Source organism: Meles meles, chromosome X (genome assembly GCF_922984935.1).
Source record: "Meles meles chromosome X, mMelMel3.1 paternal haplotype, whole genome shotgun sequence".
In the NCBI taxonomy this organism is placed as follows: domain Eukaryota; kingdom Metazoa; phylum Chordata; class Mammalia; order Carnivora; family Mustelidae; genus Meles; species Meles meles.
In genome coordinates, this window is record NC_060087.1 from 36901298 (window position 1) to 36919059 (window position 17762).

At 39.9% G+C, this 17762-nt stretch overlaps 1 protein-coding gene across 2 annotated transcripts; it reads left to right on the plus strand.

Moving 5' to 3' along the window:
- The first annotated feature begins 169 nt into the window (after window positions 1–169).
- DDX3X (DEAD-box helicase 3 X-linked) lies at window positions 170–16105 on the plus strand. 2 transcript variants are annotated; one of them, XM_045995108.1, is made up of 17 exons: window positions 170–327; window positions 3624–3681; window positions 5253–5300; window positions 7101–7233; window positions 8175–8333; window positions 8417–8516; window positions 8939–9074; window positions 10153–10238; window positions 10714–10812; window positions 10922–11082; window positions 11483–11627; window positions 11716–11860; window positions 12058–12239; window positions 12328–12445; window positions 12709–12862; window positions 13183–13322; window positions 13528–16105. In XM_045995108.1, the coding sequence occupies exons 1-17, from the start codon at window positions 283–285 to the stop codon at window positions 13605–13607; spliced, it is 1989 nt and encodes a 662-aa protein (XP_045851064.1). In that variant the 5' UTR covers window positions 170–282; the 3' UTR covers window positions 13608–16105. The 2 variants fall into 2 exon arrangements, with proteins under 2 accessions (XP_045851064.1, XP_045851065.1); XM_045995109.1 differs by having other exon boundaries at window positions 13186–13322.
- The last annotated feature ends 1657 nt before the right edge of the window (window positions 16106–17762 follow it).

Below are 17762 nucleotides of genomic sequence, written 5' to 3' on the forward strand. Positions count from 1 at the left end.
GGACGCCAAGCCAGGAACGGGACTGATTAGAAAATCACGCGAGGTTTGGACTAAACGAGCTCGCAGTAGCTAGGCAGAAGTCACAGCGGTAGGAGGAGTGCGGGTGTGAGAGGGAGGGCCTACGTCTTACGTGCTGACGTACAGCCTTTCGAGTGAGTATATTAGATCCGTGGCCGCGCCGTGAGCTCCAGAGCCGCAGTTCTCCCGTGAGAGGGCTTTCGCGGTGAATCAAACACAGTCGCTCAGCAGAGGAAGACTCCGAGTTCTCGGTACTCTTCAGGGATGAGTCATGTGGCGGTGGAAAATGCGCTCGGGCTGGACCAGCAGGTGAGCTGCAAGGAGTCTGCCGGGATGGTTGCTGACCTGACTTGGCTTATGGCGCAGCGCTAACTGGCACTCTTAGTTCCCATTTCCTGGGTGCCTCGAGCTGGCTAGTGTCAGTGCTTCGGGGCTGTGAAAGAACGGGGAGCGGGCAGGAATGCTGGTTATGGTCGTCGCTCGGGCCGGGGCCTCGGCTTGGCCCGCGGTATTGTCCCCCGGCCGAGCACAATGGCGGCTTTTGTGTGTGCGTGCGCAGGCGGGAGGAGGGGGAGGGGGTGCGAGCGCCTTCACGGGGACGCGCACGCGCGAACCCCGACTGGTTACTGACCCGTGGGTGGTGGTGGGGGGGTGGTGCGCGGCGCGGCAGTGTGCGATTGGGGACCCTTTTGGCCTCTAGGGCTTTTGACTCTGCGCGCGCGGCCTGGATTCCTGTCCCAGAGACTCGGCGGCGTTGGGGTGTGTGTGCGCGCGCACCCGCGCAGCGGCATTTGTGTGTGTGAGTGTGAGAGAGCAAGAGGGACGCAGCCCTGGAATGTGGGAGGGGGCGGCGCGGGGGGGGGGTGGCCTTCGCTCGGGGTAATGGCGGCGGCCGCCTTTGTGTGGGGCTGGGCGGTGCTGGGGCCCGCTAGCGGGAGAGAGCGGGCCGCGGGCGGGCGAGGGGCCTGGAAAGGAGGATGGAATGGACATCTTGTTCCTCCCGGGCTTCCTTCCGCAGCCTTTTTCGCTCCAGCCAGGTTTCCGCAGGGGCCATCGGACGGAGGGTGCCGAGGCCGCCGAGGCCGCGTTTCCGGAGTGGAAAGTTTTGTGACGCAGAAGATTCGGGGAGGAGTGGGGGGAAGGGGAGGGAGTAATGGGTCCCTGCGTGCGCGGTGGCGCTGGGCTCTAGATAAAGATTGAACACGGCGGGGAGATCTCAGGGAGGATAGGGACCTGGAGTGGCCCCTTTTTCTTACTCGCTCCAGATAGTCTGTGCGTGGCAATTTAGCGAGGGCCGGGCATTGTTTTGGGTGGTACCACGGGTTGTATGACCATTCCCGTGTTAGTGACGTTTGATCCAGGAATCGGGCCGGAGGAAAAATACCCGGAATGTAGCTTGAGGGAAATAAACACTTCGTTGTTGACTTGTTGCTGCCTGTGCAGTGAAATTGTGAAATAGGTCAGATCTCCGAGTCTGTCATCTTAACCGGAATCTCCTCTTCTAAGGCTTTTGGGGATAGATTAGAGGAGGACGTGTGATCTGAGCGAGGAGGAGGGGTTACGGGCTTCGGTGGCAGGAAGTCTGCATCCCTCTGCAACAGAAGCACCGTGCTTCCGTTAAGCTTTTAGGTGGGATGTTTGGATCCTTTAAGTAAACTGTTTACCTACGAACGCCAGAGAAATCCTGAAACGAAGTTTAGTGACACAAATTGATAGTAGGTTTTAATGTAGTCGTGTGTAATATTTTTAGAGATTTAATGCTGTTTCTTTGGGAGCATTTTTCCCCCATTAATGAATCAATTACATTCTCCAAATTGCTGCCACGTCCTTTGTTGAGTGAAGCACATGGAATATCTTGTCAAGAGCACAGACTCTCCCCAATTTTAACATTTTCTATATCGGTGGTGCCGTTTTAAAAAGATTAGAGGCAGGAATGAAGCAGTGTAATCCTTAGAGTTTGTAGTAGTCTTTAACGTGATCTTTATCGTTCCTATTGCCCAGTGTAAAATGAACAAAACTTGTAACACAGGTGCAAAAGGACTTTCTGTTCCTGTTGCTCAGTGTAAAATTAAAACTTGTAACACAAGTGCAAAAAGACTTTCTCTTCTTTTGGACTTTAAAGTATCTGTTAACAGAAAGCATGTCAGCGTTTTTGCTGATGCAAACTATGGAAGCCAGGTGCCTAAAAGTCGAACCCCGCACTTAGTTTCTTTTTAAGATTTAGCATCTGCTGGGACGCCTGGATGGTTCAGTGGGTTAAGCCTCTGCCTTTGCTCAGGTTGTGATCTCAGGGTCTTGCGCTCTGCTCAACAAGGAGCCCCCCCCCCCCACTCGTGATCTCTCTCTGTGTCTGTCAAATAAATAAAATCTTAAAAAGAAATAGCATCTGCTTCCAATTTTCAGTGACTACATTGATAATGCTTGCAATTTGACAGTATCAATCTGGAACTTTTAACAGAAGACTTACGTCACCTTTGCAAACAGGTGGCATCAGTACTGTGTGATTTGGTCTTTTGTGGCTTTCTTAAATTAAGCTGTTACTTTTGACACATGTAGTCCTGTCCCCGTCCCCACCCCCCCCTTCCGCTTGCATGTAGTTTCTGTTGAGTCCTAAAAGAATGAGAAATCATAGCAGGTCTTTTTGTAGAATGTTGAGGTTTTGCGTTCCAGTGTACGGGGATGAGTTGAAGTGGAGATTAAAGGTAGTGAAATGTGTTCTCTTAAAAAAAAAAAAAGTGTTGACTGTCACTTGTGCTATTTATGTTCAAAGTTTTCTGAACTTAATTATATCTTGAAAATGGGAAAATAAATAGGTAGAACCTACATCTGAGTTGTTTTTTGTTTTTTTGTTTTTTGTTTTTTTGTTTATTTTAAGAATTTTCTTGGGGGAGGTGCAGAGAGGGACAGTGAGAGAGGGAACACAAGCAGGAGGGGTGGGAGAGGGAGAAGCAGGCTTCTGGCTGAGCAGGGAGCCCAATGAGGAGCTCTGTGGCAGGACCACGGAATCATGACCTGAGCGGAAGGCAGACACCCGACGAACCACTGAGCCACCCAGGAGTGCTACCCTAATTAAATTAAAAACAACTGTGCAACATTAAGGGATAAAAGAACTAAGAAATAGTTAAAATTTTAGTTTATTTTTCAGGTGTGCTCTGTAGGCTTAAAAGAATTTCAAGTAGGAAGTTGGTGGCATTGGAAACATTTGTCAAATATGATTGGAGTAAAGATGAATCCATTGCCTATTTGACATTTTAAAATAATTTCTGGGGGCTTTTAGTATGGAAGATGTTACAGGGGGAAATCCATTTTTAATTGAATGACTTAAGTTTGTTCCCAGTTTGTACCGGATAACACCAGCCTCCTAGTGCGCTGCTTTCTGTAGTATGTATATACAGTGTTATTTTGGGTTTGCTTAGAATTTTACAGTCTTCAAAGCACATTCTTAGTTCATATTCTCATTAAGAGCTTCCCATCAGCCCCATGAAGCAGGCGGGGCAGCTAGTGCTACTTAGCTGGAGGGCAGGACGAGTTTTTTGGACTAGTTTTTTCTTAGTGTAATATTTTAACACATGGACTGCTAACCATTTAACTCTCTTTTTTCCTAGTTTGCTGGCCTAGACCTGAACTCTTCCGATAATCAGAGTGGAGGAAGTACAGCAAGCAGTAAGTAAACCGTTTTATGAATTTCTTGAATATTACAGCATTAGTAGCAATGTTTCCTTGGACTTATTTAAAGCTTAAGAATTTCCCCTCCACTTCTTGCTGTGGAAAGAATTATATAGTCAGTGTTCATAGAATTATGTAGTGTAATTAATAATCATAACATTGTGGCCTTTTGGTAATAAAAGGGACTCATTTTCTTCAGTAAAAAGTCATTAAAAAAAGAACTTGGTAGAAAACACATTATTCTTGGAAGTGTTTGATTGTGTTCATTATGAATCTTGAGCCAAGCTTAGAGGCGGTGGGAATGTGTTTATCCCTATTTACCAGAATTAAATTCAGTAAAGGGAACATTCACATTCATCAGCTACAGTTAACCCTTTCCTGTGAAGAACATGAGACTTAACAGGCTATAATAATCTTGAGTGGTGGTTAGGATTTTAAGTGCTAAATTGCATCATTTGTTTGAAAAGAAGTTAGAGGTAAAAGCTTTATTTCATTTTTTTCAGAGTTTTTGTTTTTGCTTGAGACTTGTTACAGATTAGTATTAAGGTGTAGGTGGTTTTATTATTGGTTTATTATTTGGCACTAGGATAGCTTCAGGTTCCCTCTGGTCAGGTCTCTTCCTATTAACTCCCCTGCCCCCAAAAAGGAGGGGGGAAATGAGTTTAGGCTGTAGGGTGTGAAAGCATTTTTTTTTTTCCCAAGCACTCTGTTAGGTGGTAAAGGACGTGGCCTCATTTTTAGACAAGAAGGGCCTTGCTGAGCACAAAGTTACTTCGTATTTTTTATATTCTACTTTATTTGCCAAGGTAAAGCTCTTTAGAGAGTTGATCATCTTACCTAATAGAGATACTTAATATTTAATACAACCCAAAAGTAGAAAGGGAAGTTAAGTTGTAGTTTCTTTAGAAGTAAAGCAGGTTGATTTTCCTTTACCTGGTAGGTATACGTTATTTGCTTTTCCTTCTCATCTATTGTCTAGGCTGTGTTCTTGCCTGCCTACAGGACAAGTTGACTATAGACTTAGCAAGCCCCAAGTTAAAACTCCAGTTCTTGAAATCCTTTTTGCCTTTGCTGTTTTTCCTTAACGTATATCGGCCATTTTTTGGAATTTAACCAGGATGGAAATAAAAATATTTTAGTGTCTAATTGCATGATTTATTACATAGTAGTCTGTGAGGTTGTAATACTACGTGTTGTTAACTGTGTCTGTTCATGACCTTTCTCTGAAATAATAGCAGGCCCTTAAAGTGTGTTATGTTAACCACTAGAGACAAATTATGTTTATTTTTGGATTTCAGTGATTAGGTTCCAAGTCAAATTTTTATTTACCAACCCCCCCCACCCCCCACCCCTTAAAGTTCTTAAAAAGCAGTATGCATTTAAAGTAAAAGCAAAAAAAAAAAAAAAGTAAAAGCAGATTCATTTTCTCCCTTCTCAATTTCCAAATAAGAGACTGGGTGGCTGGATACTAAAAAAATTGGTTCCGGGACCATTTTTTAATTGCACAAATTTTCGTAAAAAGCTTTAACTTGAAGTTTTGTCATTTAAATTTACATTCTTTCTTTTAGAGGGACGCTATATTCCTCCTCACTTAAGGAACAGAGAAGCTACTAAAGGTAAGTCAAGCAACTTGAGTAGACCTAATTCTTGTTTTTAAGAAATCAGAGCCTAGGGAAAAATGAGGCACTTTGGGAGGTCCATAAACATGGTGCTTGGTTCAAATATTAGGACTTAACACTCTTTGAGAAAACTCATCTAAAGTCATGCAGTGAAAAATTCTATTTCCTATATCATATTCTTCTGTGGCCAAGGACATGGTTTTATACAAGCTAACTAGTGTTGTACTTTGTGATTTGTGTTTGTAATCTTTCACATCATGATTTCAGTTTGAAAAGGGTGAGTAGGCACCCTGCTATGTAAAACAAATTGCATAGTGATAGCCCAGTTATTTCTGTTTTGCAGAGCTGTCAAAAAAGACAGATGGGTTATTGCAGAATAGGTAACAGATTATAAACAGATGATAGCACTGGGCATGCTCGCAGTAAGTTGGGAGTGATCCTCTCTTTCATTCATCTCCTTCCCCTTAACTACTTCGTTTGAAAGGTTTTGTCAAATGTATCAACAACACCTGGTCTTTCCTGATTGTGTTTGTTAATATAGTGATAGACTGATACTTCCATTATGGGACCGTTGTCTGGGTCTGTATATTCCATAAAATAGGTGATCTGAGATTCAGAGGAAGAGTTAAGGTTTGGAAAACTAAAGGTTAAGAAGAAGATGATGAAGGCGGAATCAGAAGGGTGAAGTCCACAGAAACCTGTGGTTTACTGTCATTCTTCATATGCATGTGCAGTCTTTATTAGCCGCACTGTCCCTGCAATGCATGGATATAAAATCCATATTATAATCTCTTAATTAGCATATCATTGTTCTGGTTACTGTACGTTGTGTCTTTATTGTCATGGGTTCTCTCATTCTTAAGAGTGTTCTAGTTGGAATTGGCCTCGTGTATATTCAGTGCTTTTCCCTCTTCATCCCAGTGATGGAGATCAAAGGGAGGAGGTAGTATAGAGGTTTTAGAACTGAAAGAGATCTTAGAAATGTAAAATTTTTCATTGCTAGTTAAGTCTGTTGATCACCTGGCTGGCTAATGGTAGAGGCACCAGTCTGAAGGAAAGTAACTTTACTGTAAATGATCTCTATTTAATAAAGTGCTGCTGAAACTAGTTTCAGTCCTCTACTGCTTGTCTTTAAAGCCTCTGCCTGTTGGGCTAATTTATACCTTTCTCATTCCCTGTTATTGAATGTTTATAGTTGTACCTAAGAATCTGTCCACACCAACAGTGTGCAGGGATGAGGATTTTCCTTTTTTCTAGGTATTCTTGATTCTTGTCTGAAAGTATGCATTTCATGTGAACAGAGCATTGTTCTACTTTTTACTATTGAATCTGGAAAATAATGTATTAAGTAATCTGAAACCTTTAGGAATGTCTTAAATAAAGAGCACCTCTAGGAAACATTGAAACAAAGGCAACTGTTCTAGTAAACTGGGTTCACACGTATAAAATGGAAATTAAATTGTGCCTGTGCCGGTCATACAATAATTGTTTTATAGGCAATGCGATTGACCTTTTTAGCGGTGGTATTTTATTCATTTAGAACACTTTCTAGACTGTCAAACTGCTTGATTTAGTGCACAGTGTTGTGTAGTATTAAAAATATTAAAAAATTTTGTGTGCCGATTATAAACCAGCTCTGAATCTTGGTTCACTTCTAGTACCATGATAGGAATATTTCCATTGTCCTTCTAGTTCACAGAGATAAAGTTAGAGAGCTTTGAATTCAGAGACCTAGGTATTGTAAATTTCTAATTAATAAAATAAAATGGGTTTGCTTCTTTTTTTTTTGTATTCAAGGATTCTACGACAAAGACAGTTCAGGGTGGAGTTCTAGTAAAGATAAGGATGCATACAGCAGTTTTGGATCTCGTAGTGATTCGAGAGGGAAGTCTAGTTTCTTTAGTGATCGTGGAAGTGGATCAAGGGGAAGGTAAGTGATTTTTTACTGATCTTCTTGTCTTACGTGTATGCAATTCAAGAATTGGTCTTTAATTTGATAAGTATTCATTCTTGTAGTCTGATCATTAAGCATGTTTTTCCCCTAATGGATCACCTATTTGGATGTTAAGCATTAAGTTTGTGTAATCTTATTTTTCTAGATGTAAGAGGTCTTAACTAAATTGAACTTGTATAGAAACTGGATGAGAATAAGAATGTGCCCCTGGACATACTAAAATCAATTACTTTTATATTTATTTAGTTTTATTTATATGTAAAGGAGTAAAGTTGTCTAGTGAATGGCCTAATATGGTTGAGATTTTTTGTGGATATTCTATATGACAATTTTTAAACACCTTATATTTTTGATTACACAAGTGGTGAACTGACCTCATGCGCCTAATAGCTGTGGTTAGTCCTGTGTGTCCTGATTTTTCGCAAACAGGCCTAAAACTAAAAACATCTTAATTCAGGTAAGGATTATTTTCTACCTTTTATCCAAAGTCTGTCACACAGGTGAATTGATTGTCCTTTTAAGTGACATCCTAATATAACTGGGACAATTGAGGTTTGGTGTGCTATTTTCTTTTTCCTACCACTAAAATATATTTGGATGAGAAGTTTAAATAAAAGTGTAAGTTACGTGCTGATACCAAATATTTAAGACTCGGTTCTTAATTTCAGCATGTATGAGGCCTGTGTAGGCTGTATAATATTATAGAACTCAAGAAGGATACATACTTAATGTATGTAAATGACATAATCTGATTAGTTTAAAGGCCTTATTTGTCAAGTAAGAGTAAGCAAAATTGACATCCTTGAAGTTAGCATAATGAGGACTTCAGTTTCTCTCTAGGTATGATTCTAGAGTAGTTCTGGGAATCTGATAGTGGTTAAATGATACGATTCTGATTAGTTGCTTATGCTGTTTAGGTTTGATGATCGTGGACGGAGTGACTATGATGGTATTGGCAGCCGTGGTGACAGAAGTGGTTTTGGCAAATTTGAACGTGGTGGAAATAGTCGTTGGTGTGACAAATCAGATGAAGATGATTGGTCAAAACCACTCCCACCAAGTGAACGCTTGGAACAGTAAGTTTTTGAAATGTGTGTTAATTGTGATAAAGCCGCATTAGCTAGGATAACAAGTAGACTTACCAATCTTTTGATTTCAGGGAACTCTTTTCTGGAGGAAACACTGGGATTAACTTTGAGAAATATGATGACATTCCAGTTGAGGCAACAGGCAACAACTGTCCTCCACATATTGAAAGTGTAAGTATTTGTGTTTGACCTTTTAAGACACACAGGGAAGTGTAAACTTTTTCACAGCACCTCAAAATGAGGTGGGCTTCCTAAAAGCAAATGCCAATTATACCTACTTCAGGAAGTCTTTAGTTACATTAAAAACCCGCCTCATTGGTTTGTGGAAAGATGGAGTTCAATGTCTCCATTACTAATAATTGGAAATAGAAAAAATAAATGGGTCAAATATAGGAAGAACCCAGATTTCTCCAATGTATATTAAACCCGGGAGTTGATTTTTCTCAAAATGTAATGTTTCACGTAAAGCAACTGTATAGTACAAATTAGCTATTAGGGTTCCCCTCCCACCCCTGATTACTGTATTAATGTAAAGCAAGAATGGCTCCAGATAGCATTTCTAGCTATTTAACCCTGTTGAATTTCTTTGACAGTTCAGTGATGTTGAGATGGGAGAAATTATTATGGGAAACATTGAGCTTACTCGTTATACTCGCCCAACTCCAGTGCAAAAGCATGCTATTCCTATTATCAAAGAGAAAAGAGACTTGATGGCTTGTGCTCAAACAGGTAGGTTTACTTGATAAAAGTAAAAAATTATCAAGATTACTGTAACTGGGTTTGCTCTTATGAAACTAGTATCAAAAAACCACAGTGGGGTATATAAGTTTCCTGGGGAAGCTTGAGTCCCAGATGTATACTGGGACTCATCAGTATACTTTGACACAGGTGTGCAGTAGCCGGCTGGTGTATTTGTTTTAAGATCTTTGGATTTTGTTCTCTCCAATGTTTAGGCCTGTAGAAAGTCCTTAACCCAATACTGCTCCAAGAGGAGTAGATTATTGTCCATGCATTGGTGGGAAATGAGCACTGTAATGTTATATGTGGAATAAGGAGGATAAGATGAGAATAGTCTGTGATCCATAGGAATATGGCCAAGGGGAAGGTGGCTTCATGGAAAAGGAGCACCTCCCAACTTTTGGGAATGGGGGTAGAGCCTCTGAATTGAGTACAAGCTTTGTTATATTGGTGAGTTTGACCAATATGAAAGAGGGTGGCAAATTCCCCCCCCCATTAAAAATATATTAATCATTTGGTATTTTTTCTTCACTATAGAAGAGTGAGAGTGTCATCCTTTGTATACCATCAATATCTATAGTACCTATAAGGAAGTGTTAGAAATTGCATTTGACATCACTTCTGAGTGAAAATTGCTTTTCTCTTTACACACACAAATGCAAAGAAGTGAATACTACTTCATTATTGATGTTTGTGGTGTACTTCCTCTGTAAGGGAACAAAATAAACATTTTTGGTTTTATGGGCCACATGGTCTTCATTGCCAATCAACTCGTTTTTGCTAGGTAGTGTGAAAGCACTTATAGACGGTATGTAAATTTGGCGTGGCTGTGTTCCAGTAAAACTATTTATAAAGATAGGCTGGGTCTTTTGCTGACTCCTGTTACAGATGGCTCAAAGAAGTCACTTCTTGGCATTTTTAAGTTGGGTGTTAATTTTTAGAAAATTCATTTGGGCATAAAGTAAAACTACTAATTAACTAGTAATAGGGCAGTTAAACTCAGGGACCAATATTAAAAAATAATCAGGTTTTTCTGTGGTTGAATCAGAATATGCTTTCCCTTAAACAGGGTCTGGAAAAACTGCAGCATTTCTCTTACCCATCTTGAGTCAGATTTATGCAGATGGTCCAGGCGAGGCTTTGAGAGCCATGAAGGTAAATACTTACTAAATGGGACTTTATTTTAAAGTAAGCTCTGCCCAGTGTGGGGCTTGAACTCCCCACCCTGAGGTCAAGAATTGTGTGCTCTACCAAGCCAGCCAGGTGCCCCTAAATGGGACATCATCATTACTATTTTTTAAGATTTTATTTATTTGAGAGACAGCTAGAGAGTCCAAGCTGGGGAGGAGGAGAAGCAGGCTCACCACTGAGCCCTACCCAGGGCTCGATTCTAGGACCCAGGATCATGACCTGAGCAGAAGACAGCCCCAATGGGACATTACTGTTAGAAATTTTGTAGGTAGATGTTGAGAGAATTTTCTGTATGAGAGCTCTTTATAAAAAACTTCCTATTTACTCCAAATTATTGAATGAAAGTTTTCAAGTGTAATCTATAAATTACTGAAGGGAATTATGTTGTAATGGGTCTTCAAAAAGGATGTTGAAGAGTTTAACTTAAATTATTTCTTAGGAAAATGGAAGGTATGGGCGTCGCAAGCAATACCCAATCTCCTTGGTGTTAGCACCAACTAGAGAATTGGCAGTACAGATATATGAGGAAGCCAGGAAAGTAAGTATGCATTTGAGGGATTATTGGCTTTCCTGTTGATTCTAATGAAATGTTTTAAGACCATGTAAAAGTGTTGGCCTTAAAGTTGATAAAATTTCTTTGCTTACAGTTTTCATACCGATCCAGAGTTCGACCTTGCGTGGTTTATGGTGGTGCTGATATTGGTCAACAGATCCGAGACTTAGAGCGTGGATGCCACTTGTTAGTTGCTACTCCAGGTCGTCTAGTGGATATGATGGAAAGAGGAAAAATTGGATTAGATTTTTGCAAGTATGTTGATTTTTAAGTGCATGAGATGTAATAATTTTTTAAATTATGGGCCATTGGTTTTGTAGAAGTAATAAGTAGAAATTGTTGACATTTTAAGATTGAGAAATAGTTTTTAGTCCTCTAACTTTTATAAGAATTTGGCTATTTGTAATTTTAATGTTGAAAAATCAAGGATCTTTTTTTAGTAGAGGCTGAGAGTAACCCGATTGGGAGAGAGTGAAAAATAGTAAGAGCTAGTTTTGCTGTATGCTTGTGAATGATGGCACAAATCCTGGGCTAGGTCTCTTGTACATGTGTCAGATCGTGCAGTGTGAGGAATTTATATCAAACTCTATTATGATAACAGCTGTACTAAAACTGTCTTTTTTCAAATTCTAAACTGAATTTTTCTTTTTGGCAGATACTTGGTGTTAGATGAAGCTGATAGGATGTTGGATATGGGTTTTGAACCTCAGATACGTAGGATAGTTGAACAAGATACTATGCCACCAAAGGGTGTCCGCCACACTATGATGTTTAGTGCTACTTTCCCTAAGGAAATACAGGTATTGTTTGATGCTGCTGCTTTTACTACTTGGGAATTTGTACTACTTGGGAATCTCAGTAGATAATAAACATGTTTTTTTCTTTCAGATGCTGGCCCGTGATTTCTTGGATGAGTATATCTTTTTAGCTGTAGGAAGAGTTGGCTCTACCTCTGAGAATATTACACAGAAAGTCGTTTGGGTGGAAGAGTCCGACAAACGGTCATTTTTGCTTGATCTCCTAAATGCAACAGGTAAAATGACAATGTTAGCATCACGTTGGTGGCTTAGGTGATGAGAGTCCATTTGGATTGCCTTTACTGCTTTTCCTCCCCATTCAGAACATTGGTTAAAAGTGTATTTTTTATTTGCCTGTCTTTGCATGTTTACTAAATGTAAAGAGAACTAAGTCACTGTTAGTGACAAAAACCCGGTAATTTTTCACAATCAGGCAAGGATTCACTGACTTTAGTGTTTGTGGAGACCAAAAAGGGTGCAGATTCTCTGGAAGATTTCTTGTACCATGAAGGATATGCTTGTACCAGTATCCATGGAGACCGATCTCAGAGAGATAGAGAAGAGGCCCTTCACCAGTTCCGCTCAGGAAAAAGCCCAATTCTAGTGGCTACAGCAGTATGTATAAGACAGTTCTTATTTTCAAGTTCAGCATGTTCAGTGTTTGGCTGGAAGTGCGCCATATGTAACAAAAGTTATTTCCCAGGTAGCAGCAAGAGGACTGGATATTTCAAATGTGAAACATGTTATCAATTTTGACTTGCCAAGTGATATCGAAGAATATGTACATCGCATTGGCCGTACAGGACGTGTAGGGAACCTTGGTAAGTGTTCAGTTACTTGATGGTCTGGTGGTGGTTTTTCAGTGGGATAAGTGCAGCCAAGAACTCTCTAGGACCTTCCTTAGATCTAAGAAATCTGTTTCTAAGGAATGTGGTTAAAATCTGTCTCCGCAATACAAATGATTTGTTTCCTCTTTCATGATACTCTACTTTAAGATGTGGTATAGGAAAGGAAGAATACTATGCTTTAGTGGATGACCTTAATTTATGTACTTTAATTTATGTACTTTTTGGAACTGGTTTAGGCCTTGCCACCTCGTTCTTTAATGAGAGGAATATAAACATTACCAAGGATTTGTTGGATCTTCTTGTTGAAGCTAAACAAGAAGTGCCATCTTGGTTAGAAAACATGGCTTATGAACACCACTACAAGGGAAGCAGTCGCGGACGATCGAAGAGGTAAGGTGTATGGGTGGTGCATAAAGAGAGGGATGGTGCCGTGTCCACAGTTCACTTTTCCATTGTTCAGTTGAGTGGGCTTCATGTTTCTTAGGTTGCCTGGATCCTTCGGGTGAGGGGTGTTAGAAGAGATGACACTGAGTTAAAGCCAGCAATTCGTGGCTACAGCGTTTACGATCACTATTAGGGAAAAGAGGGCTGGATAGGGAAACTTTGGTATCGCAAAGTCAGAAATTGACCACGGGAAAGTGTTAACAAGAACTGGGTTATTTGGTGGAATTGCATCTTCCCGAGAACCACCAACACACCTTGTCGTGCAGTAGCAGATTCAGTGGAGGATTTGGTGCCCGAGACTATCGACAAAGCAGTGGTGCCAGCAGTTCCAGCTTCAGCAGCAGCCGCGCAAGCAGCAGCCGCAGTGGAGGCGGCGGCCACGGCAGCAGCAGAGGGTTTGGTGGAGGTAATGTGACTTTTTAAACCTGTCTTTGGGAAGGGGTTCTTCCTTGTAGTCCTCTTTTTCAGAGCATAATTAAAAACACTGGGGGAAGTTCTGCTGTATAGATTGCTTTTAGTAATGTGACATCAAAGTATTTAAAGAAGGGAAAGATTTAACGGTGGCTGACTTAATTAATTTGTCTTTTTTTTTTTTTTAAATCTCTCATTAGGTGGCTATGGAGGCTTTTACAACAGTGATGGATATGGAGGAAATTATAACTCCCAGGGGGTTGACTGGTGGGGTAACTGAACCTGCTTTGCAGTAGGTCACCCTGCCAAACAAGCTAATATGGAAACCACATGTAACTTAGCCAGACTATACCTTGTGTAGCTTCAAGAACTCGCAGTACATTACCAGCTGTGATTCTCCACTGAAATTTTTTTTTTAAGGGAGCTCAAGGTCACATGAAGAATTGAAAGGAACAATCAGCAGCCCTGTTCAGAAGGTGGTTCGAAGACTTCATTGCTGTAGTTTGGATTAACTCCCCTCCCGCCAACCCTCATCCCAAACTGCATTTATAATTTTGTGACTGAGGATCATTTGTTTGTTAATGTACTGTGCCTTTAACTTTAGACAACTTTTTATTTTGATGTCCTGTTGGCTCAGTAATGCTCAAGATATCAATTGTTTTGACAAAATAAATTTACTGAACTTGGGCTAAAATCAAACCTTGGCACACAGGTGTGATACAACTTAACAGGAATCATCGATTCATCCATAAATATTATAAGGAAAAAACTTATGCGGTAGCCTGCATTAGGGCTTTTTGATACTTGCAGATTGGGGGAAAACAACAAACGTCTTGAAGCATAATCATGGAATTAGTTTCTAATGTGGCAAACTGTATTAAGTTAAAGTTCTGATTTGCTCACTCTATCCTGGATAGGTATTTAGAACCTGATAGTCTTTAAACAAGCCATTCCAGTCATGATGAGGTGATGTATGAACACATGCATACATTCAAAGCACTGTTTCCAAAGTTAATGCAAGTAAATACAGCAATTCCTCTTTCAGTGTTTAGGCAGATCATTAACTATGAGCTAGCCAAATGTGGGCATATTATTACAGGGAAAGTTTAAAGGTCTGATAACTTGAAAATAGGTTTTTAGGAGAATTCATCTACTTAGACTTTTTAAATGCCTGCCATAAATGAAATTGAAATGGTAGAATGGCTGACCACAGCAATGACCAGCCCTCCTCGGGGCCCTGGGTGATTTTTGTTCTAATAACGCATGCTAGTGTTGATGTTTTTTGGTCAAGAGGGTATGAACAGGAAGAATTAATGCAGCAGGCTTTATTTTAAATGCCGATTCACATTACTCTGTTCAAGCTGCGTTGAGATGTTAAACTGGCTTACTATAGACTTCGTAAAAATGGCTCCAGAAGAGTAACAAACTGAAATCTTTTGAGATCACACAGGTTGGAAATATGTACATAACTGCACAAGGTGTCGATTCTGCTCTACAGTGCAGTTGTAGTCAGTTTTAGTTGCATAGGTTTCCATTGTATTTATAGTCTGTTTATGCTAAATCTGGCCAAAGATGAGCATTGTCCACCACTAAAATGCCTCTGCCACTTTGAATTCTGTGCTAATTTTGTGGCCAGAATGCGGTGATCAAAACGCTCAATCTTTTTACAGTGGCATAGGAAGACGGCAAAAATTTCCTAAAGTGCAATAGATTCTCAAGTGTATTGTGCCTTGTTCTAAAACTTTTATTAAGTAGGTGCACTTGACAGTATTGAGGTCATTTGTTATGGTGCTATTTCAATTAGTCTAGGTTTAGGCCCTTGTACATTTTGCCCATAACTTTTTACAAAGTACTTCTTTTATTGCACATTCAGAGAATTTTATATATATGTCTTGTGTGCGTGTCCTTAAACTTCCAATCTTATTTTGTCTCTTGGAGATTGTTGAACGCAGCTTGTCTAGGAAGGGGATGGGACTAGATTCTAAAATTTATTTGGGACCACGGGAATAATAGTCGGGAAGAAAACTATTTGCACACGACAGATTTCTAGATACTTTTTGCTGCTAGTTTTATGTAATATTTATTGAACATTTTGACAAATATTTATTTTTGTAAGCCTAAAAGTGATTCTTTGAAAGTTTAAAGAAACTTGACCAAAAGACAGTACAAAAACACTGGCACTTGAATGTTGAATGTCACCGTATGCGTGAAATTATATATTTCGGGGTAGTGTGAGCTTTTAATGTTAAGTCATATTAAACTCTTAAGTCAAATTAAGCAGACCCGGCATTGGCGTGTAGCCATAACTTTCTGATGTTAGTAAAAACAAAATTGGCGACTTGAAATTAAATCATGCCAAGGTTTTGATACACTTGTCTTAAGATATTAATGATACACTTCAAAACACTGATAAGTGTCCAGATTCTCAGATGTTTGTTGCGTGAGTTTTGTTTAGTTGTGTGTATTTTTTTTTTTTTTTTTCAGTGAATGTCTGGCACATTGCAATCCTCAAACATGTGGTTATCTTTGTTGTATTGGCATATTCAGTGACTTGTACATTCAGCGGTAGCGTTTGAGCAAGTTTTATCAGAAGCAATATTTTCAGTTAATAAGGTTTCAAAAATCACATAAGAATGGATTTAAACTTGCTGAATGTAAAGATTGAACTTCAAGTCACTGTAGCTTTAGTAATTGCTTACTGTATTAGTTTAGATGCTAGCACTGCATGTGCTGTGCATATTCTGATTTTATTAAAATAAAAAGTTGAACTGCACAGTCTCCTTTGTTGTTGTCAATTGTGGTTTATTATAGGTGAAAATAAAGTTGTGCTCTTGCCTGAAGAATTGTAAGGTGTAATTTTTTTTTTTAATTATTTTTTAGTTTGCTGTCCAGTGCTAATTTGGAGATGCCGTTTGGAGACAGAATTACTCTGATACAAGTATTTGTCATAAACAATGAAGTTGGCCCCAAAAAGAGTTGTTTGATTAGATGGGAATCTAAGAGGTCCTTATTGATGTACAGTGTGCATTGCAAATTGGTTTGTGCTTTGAGCAGCTTAATAGGGGTGGGAATCTGTTTTTTGAAGCATTTAATGAGAAGGTCATTTGAACAGTGGAAGAAGTTGGGTTAGAAGCAAATGTACTAGTAATCCAAGTGATGGTGAGCACTTAAGGATCAAGAATGTATTTGGTGGGTGGGCGACCAAGGGGAACTCCTGGGTGGTTCAGTCAGTAGATCATGTGTTTCTCAGTTGTGAGTTCAAGCCCCACGTTGGGCATGGAGCCCACTTCTAAATGTATTTGGGGTCAGGGTGATAGGGATGGCATGGGCACCCTTCCTCTGCATTCTTTGCTGGAATCCATTACTCCACATAGCTGCAGGCCCCTCAACTACCAAGGAACCAATGGTCTGGATAAGCCCCATTCTGAGAAGTGAGGTTGAACCATACAAAAGGACTATTCTGTTTGGGGGGTCAAACATGGTGAAGTGTTGGCAATCAGATACGATTAAACCTCGGGAAAATATTTAATTCAGCTTGTTTCTTTTGGAGTTCTTTGCAGTATGATTGAGAATAATTTTTCATGAGCATTGTAAAGAAGTACTTGCCTCTGGATAGTTATTTTCAGAGTTCATATCAAAGCAGCAAACCTGTTTTTAGGGCAGAAGTTTGAAGCATACCATATTGGTTTTAGAGGTGGGAAAGAGGAAGGGGAGCCTGAGTTTAGTCAAAATGTGGAAAGAGGTTATGTTAGGATGGCTGCATTGACAAGACAGTGGCTGAAGGTGACAAATAGAGTGAAATTGGATTCTAAGAATGGTTCCAGTTCGCTTTTGTGAATGAACACAGGTTGTCTGGGGGAACTAGTTCTGAATTGAGAATTATTTCTAGTCTAGCAGGGCTAAGATTATAACTCAGGTTTACTTGCATACTATGTTAATTTTTGTAGTTTCATTTTTATAATTTAAATGATACCGTTTAAATATAAAATACTAGTCATTCTCCCTCTCTACCCAGTGTTACAGTTTCCTGGGTTTTTTCTTAACCATCTCGACTGAATTCCAAAACCAGATACTTTTTTTCTAAAATGACTTAATAGGAACCATCTTTGAAAATGTTTCCAGTGTCTTTGCTTAAACTTATATGTGTTTTTTTCTATTCTGGGTAGCTGTTTCCCTTGCCCTAATGCTCCTAAGTGACCTGGTGAATGGTCACAGGCTTGTTCTTGAAGCTCAGTAACTGAGCTATCTAGATGTTGACCCGGGTCTTAACGTGCCTTCCCACTGGAATGCAGAGGCTCCAAACGTTCACTGCATTTTAGGAATATCTCTGGGTTTTTTTTTTTTTCTCTTCTGTTCTCTGAACACGATTCCAGATACGTTCAAACCTGCTTTGCTTCAGATCTCGTCCTCATTTCAGTTGATCCACTTTCCAGCA

Bases quoted from the DNA above. Each gene is read 5' to 3' on its own strand.
- DDX3X (XM_045995108.1), top strand. From the start codon at position 283: ATGAGTCATGTGGCGGTGGAAAATGCGCTCGGGCTGGACCAGCAG. The intron at 3,682-5,252 runs GTAAGTAAACCG...TCTTTCTTTTAG, and splicing joins TGGAGGAAGTACAGCAAGCA to AGGGACGCTATATTCCTCCT. The intron at 11,628-11,715 runs GTATTGTTTGAT...TTTTTCTTTCAG, and splicing joins CTTTCCCTAAGGAAATACAG to ATGCTGGCCCGTGATTTCTT.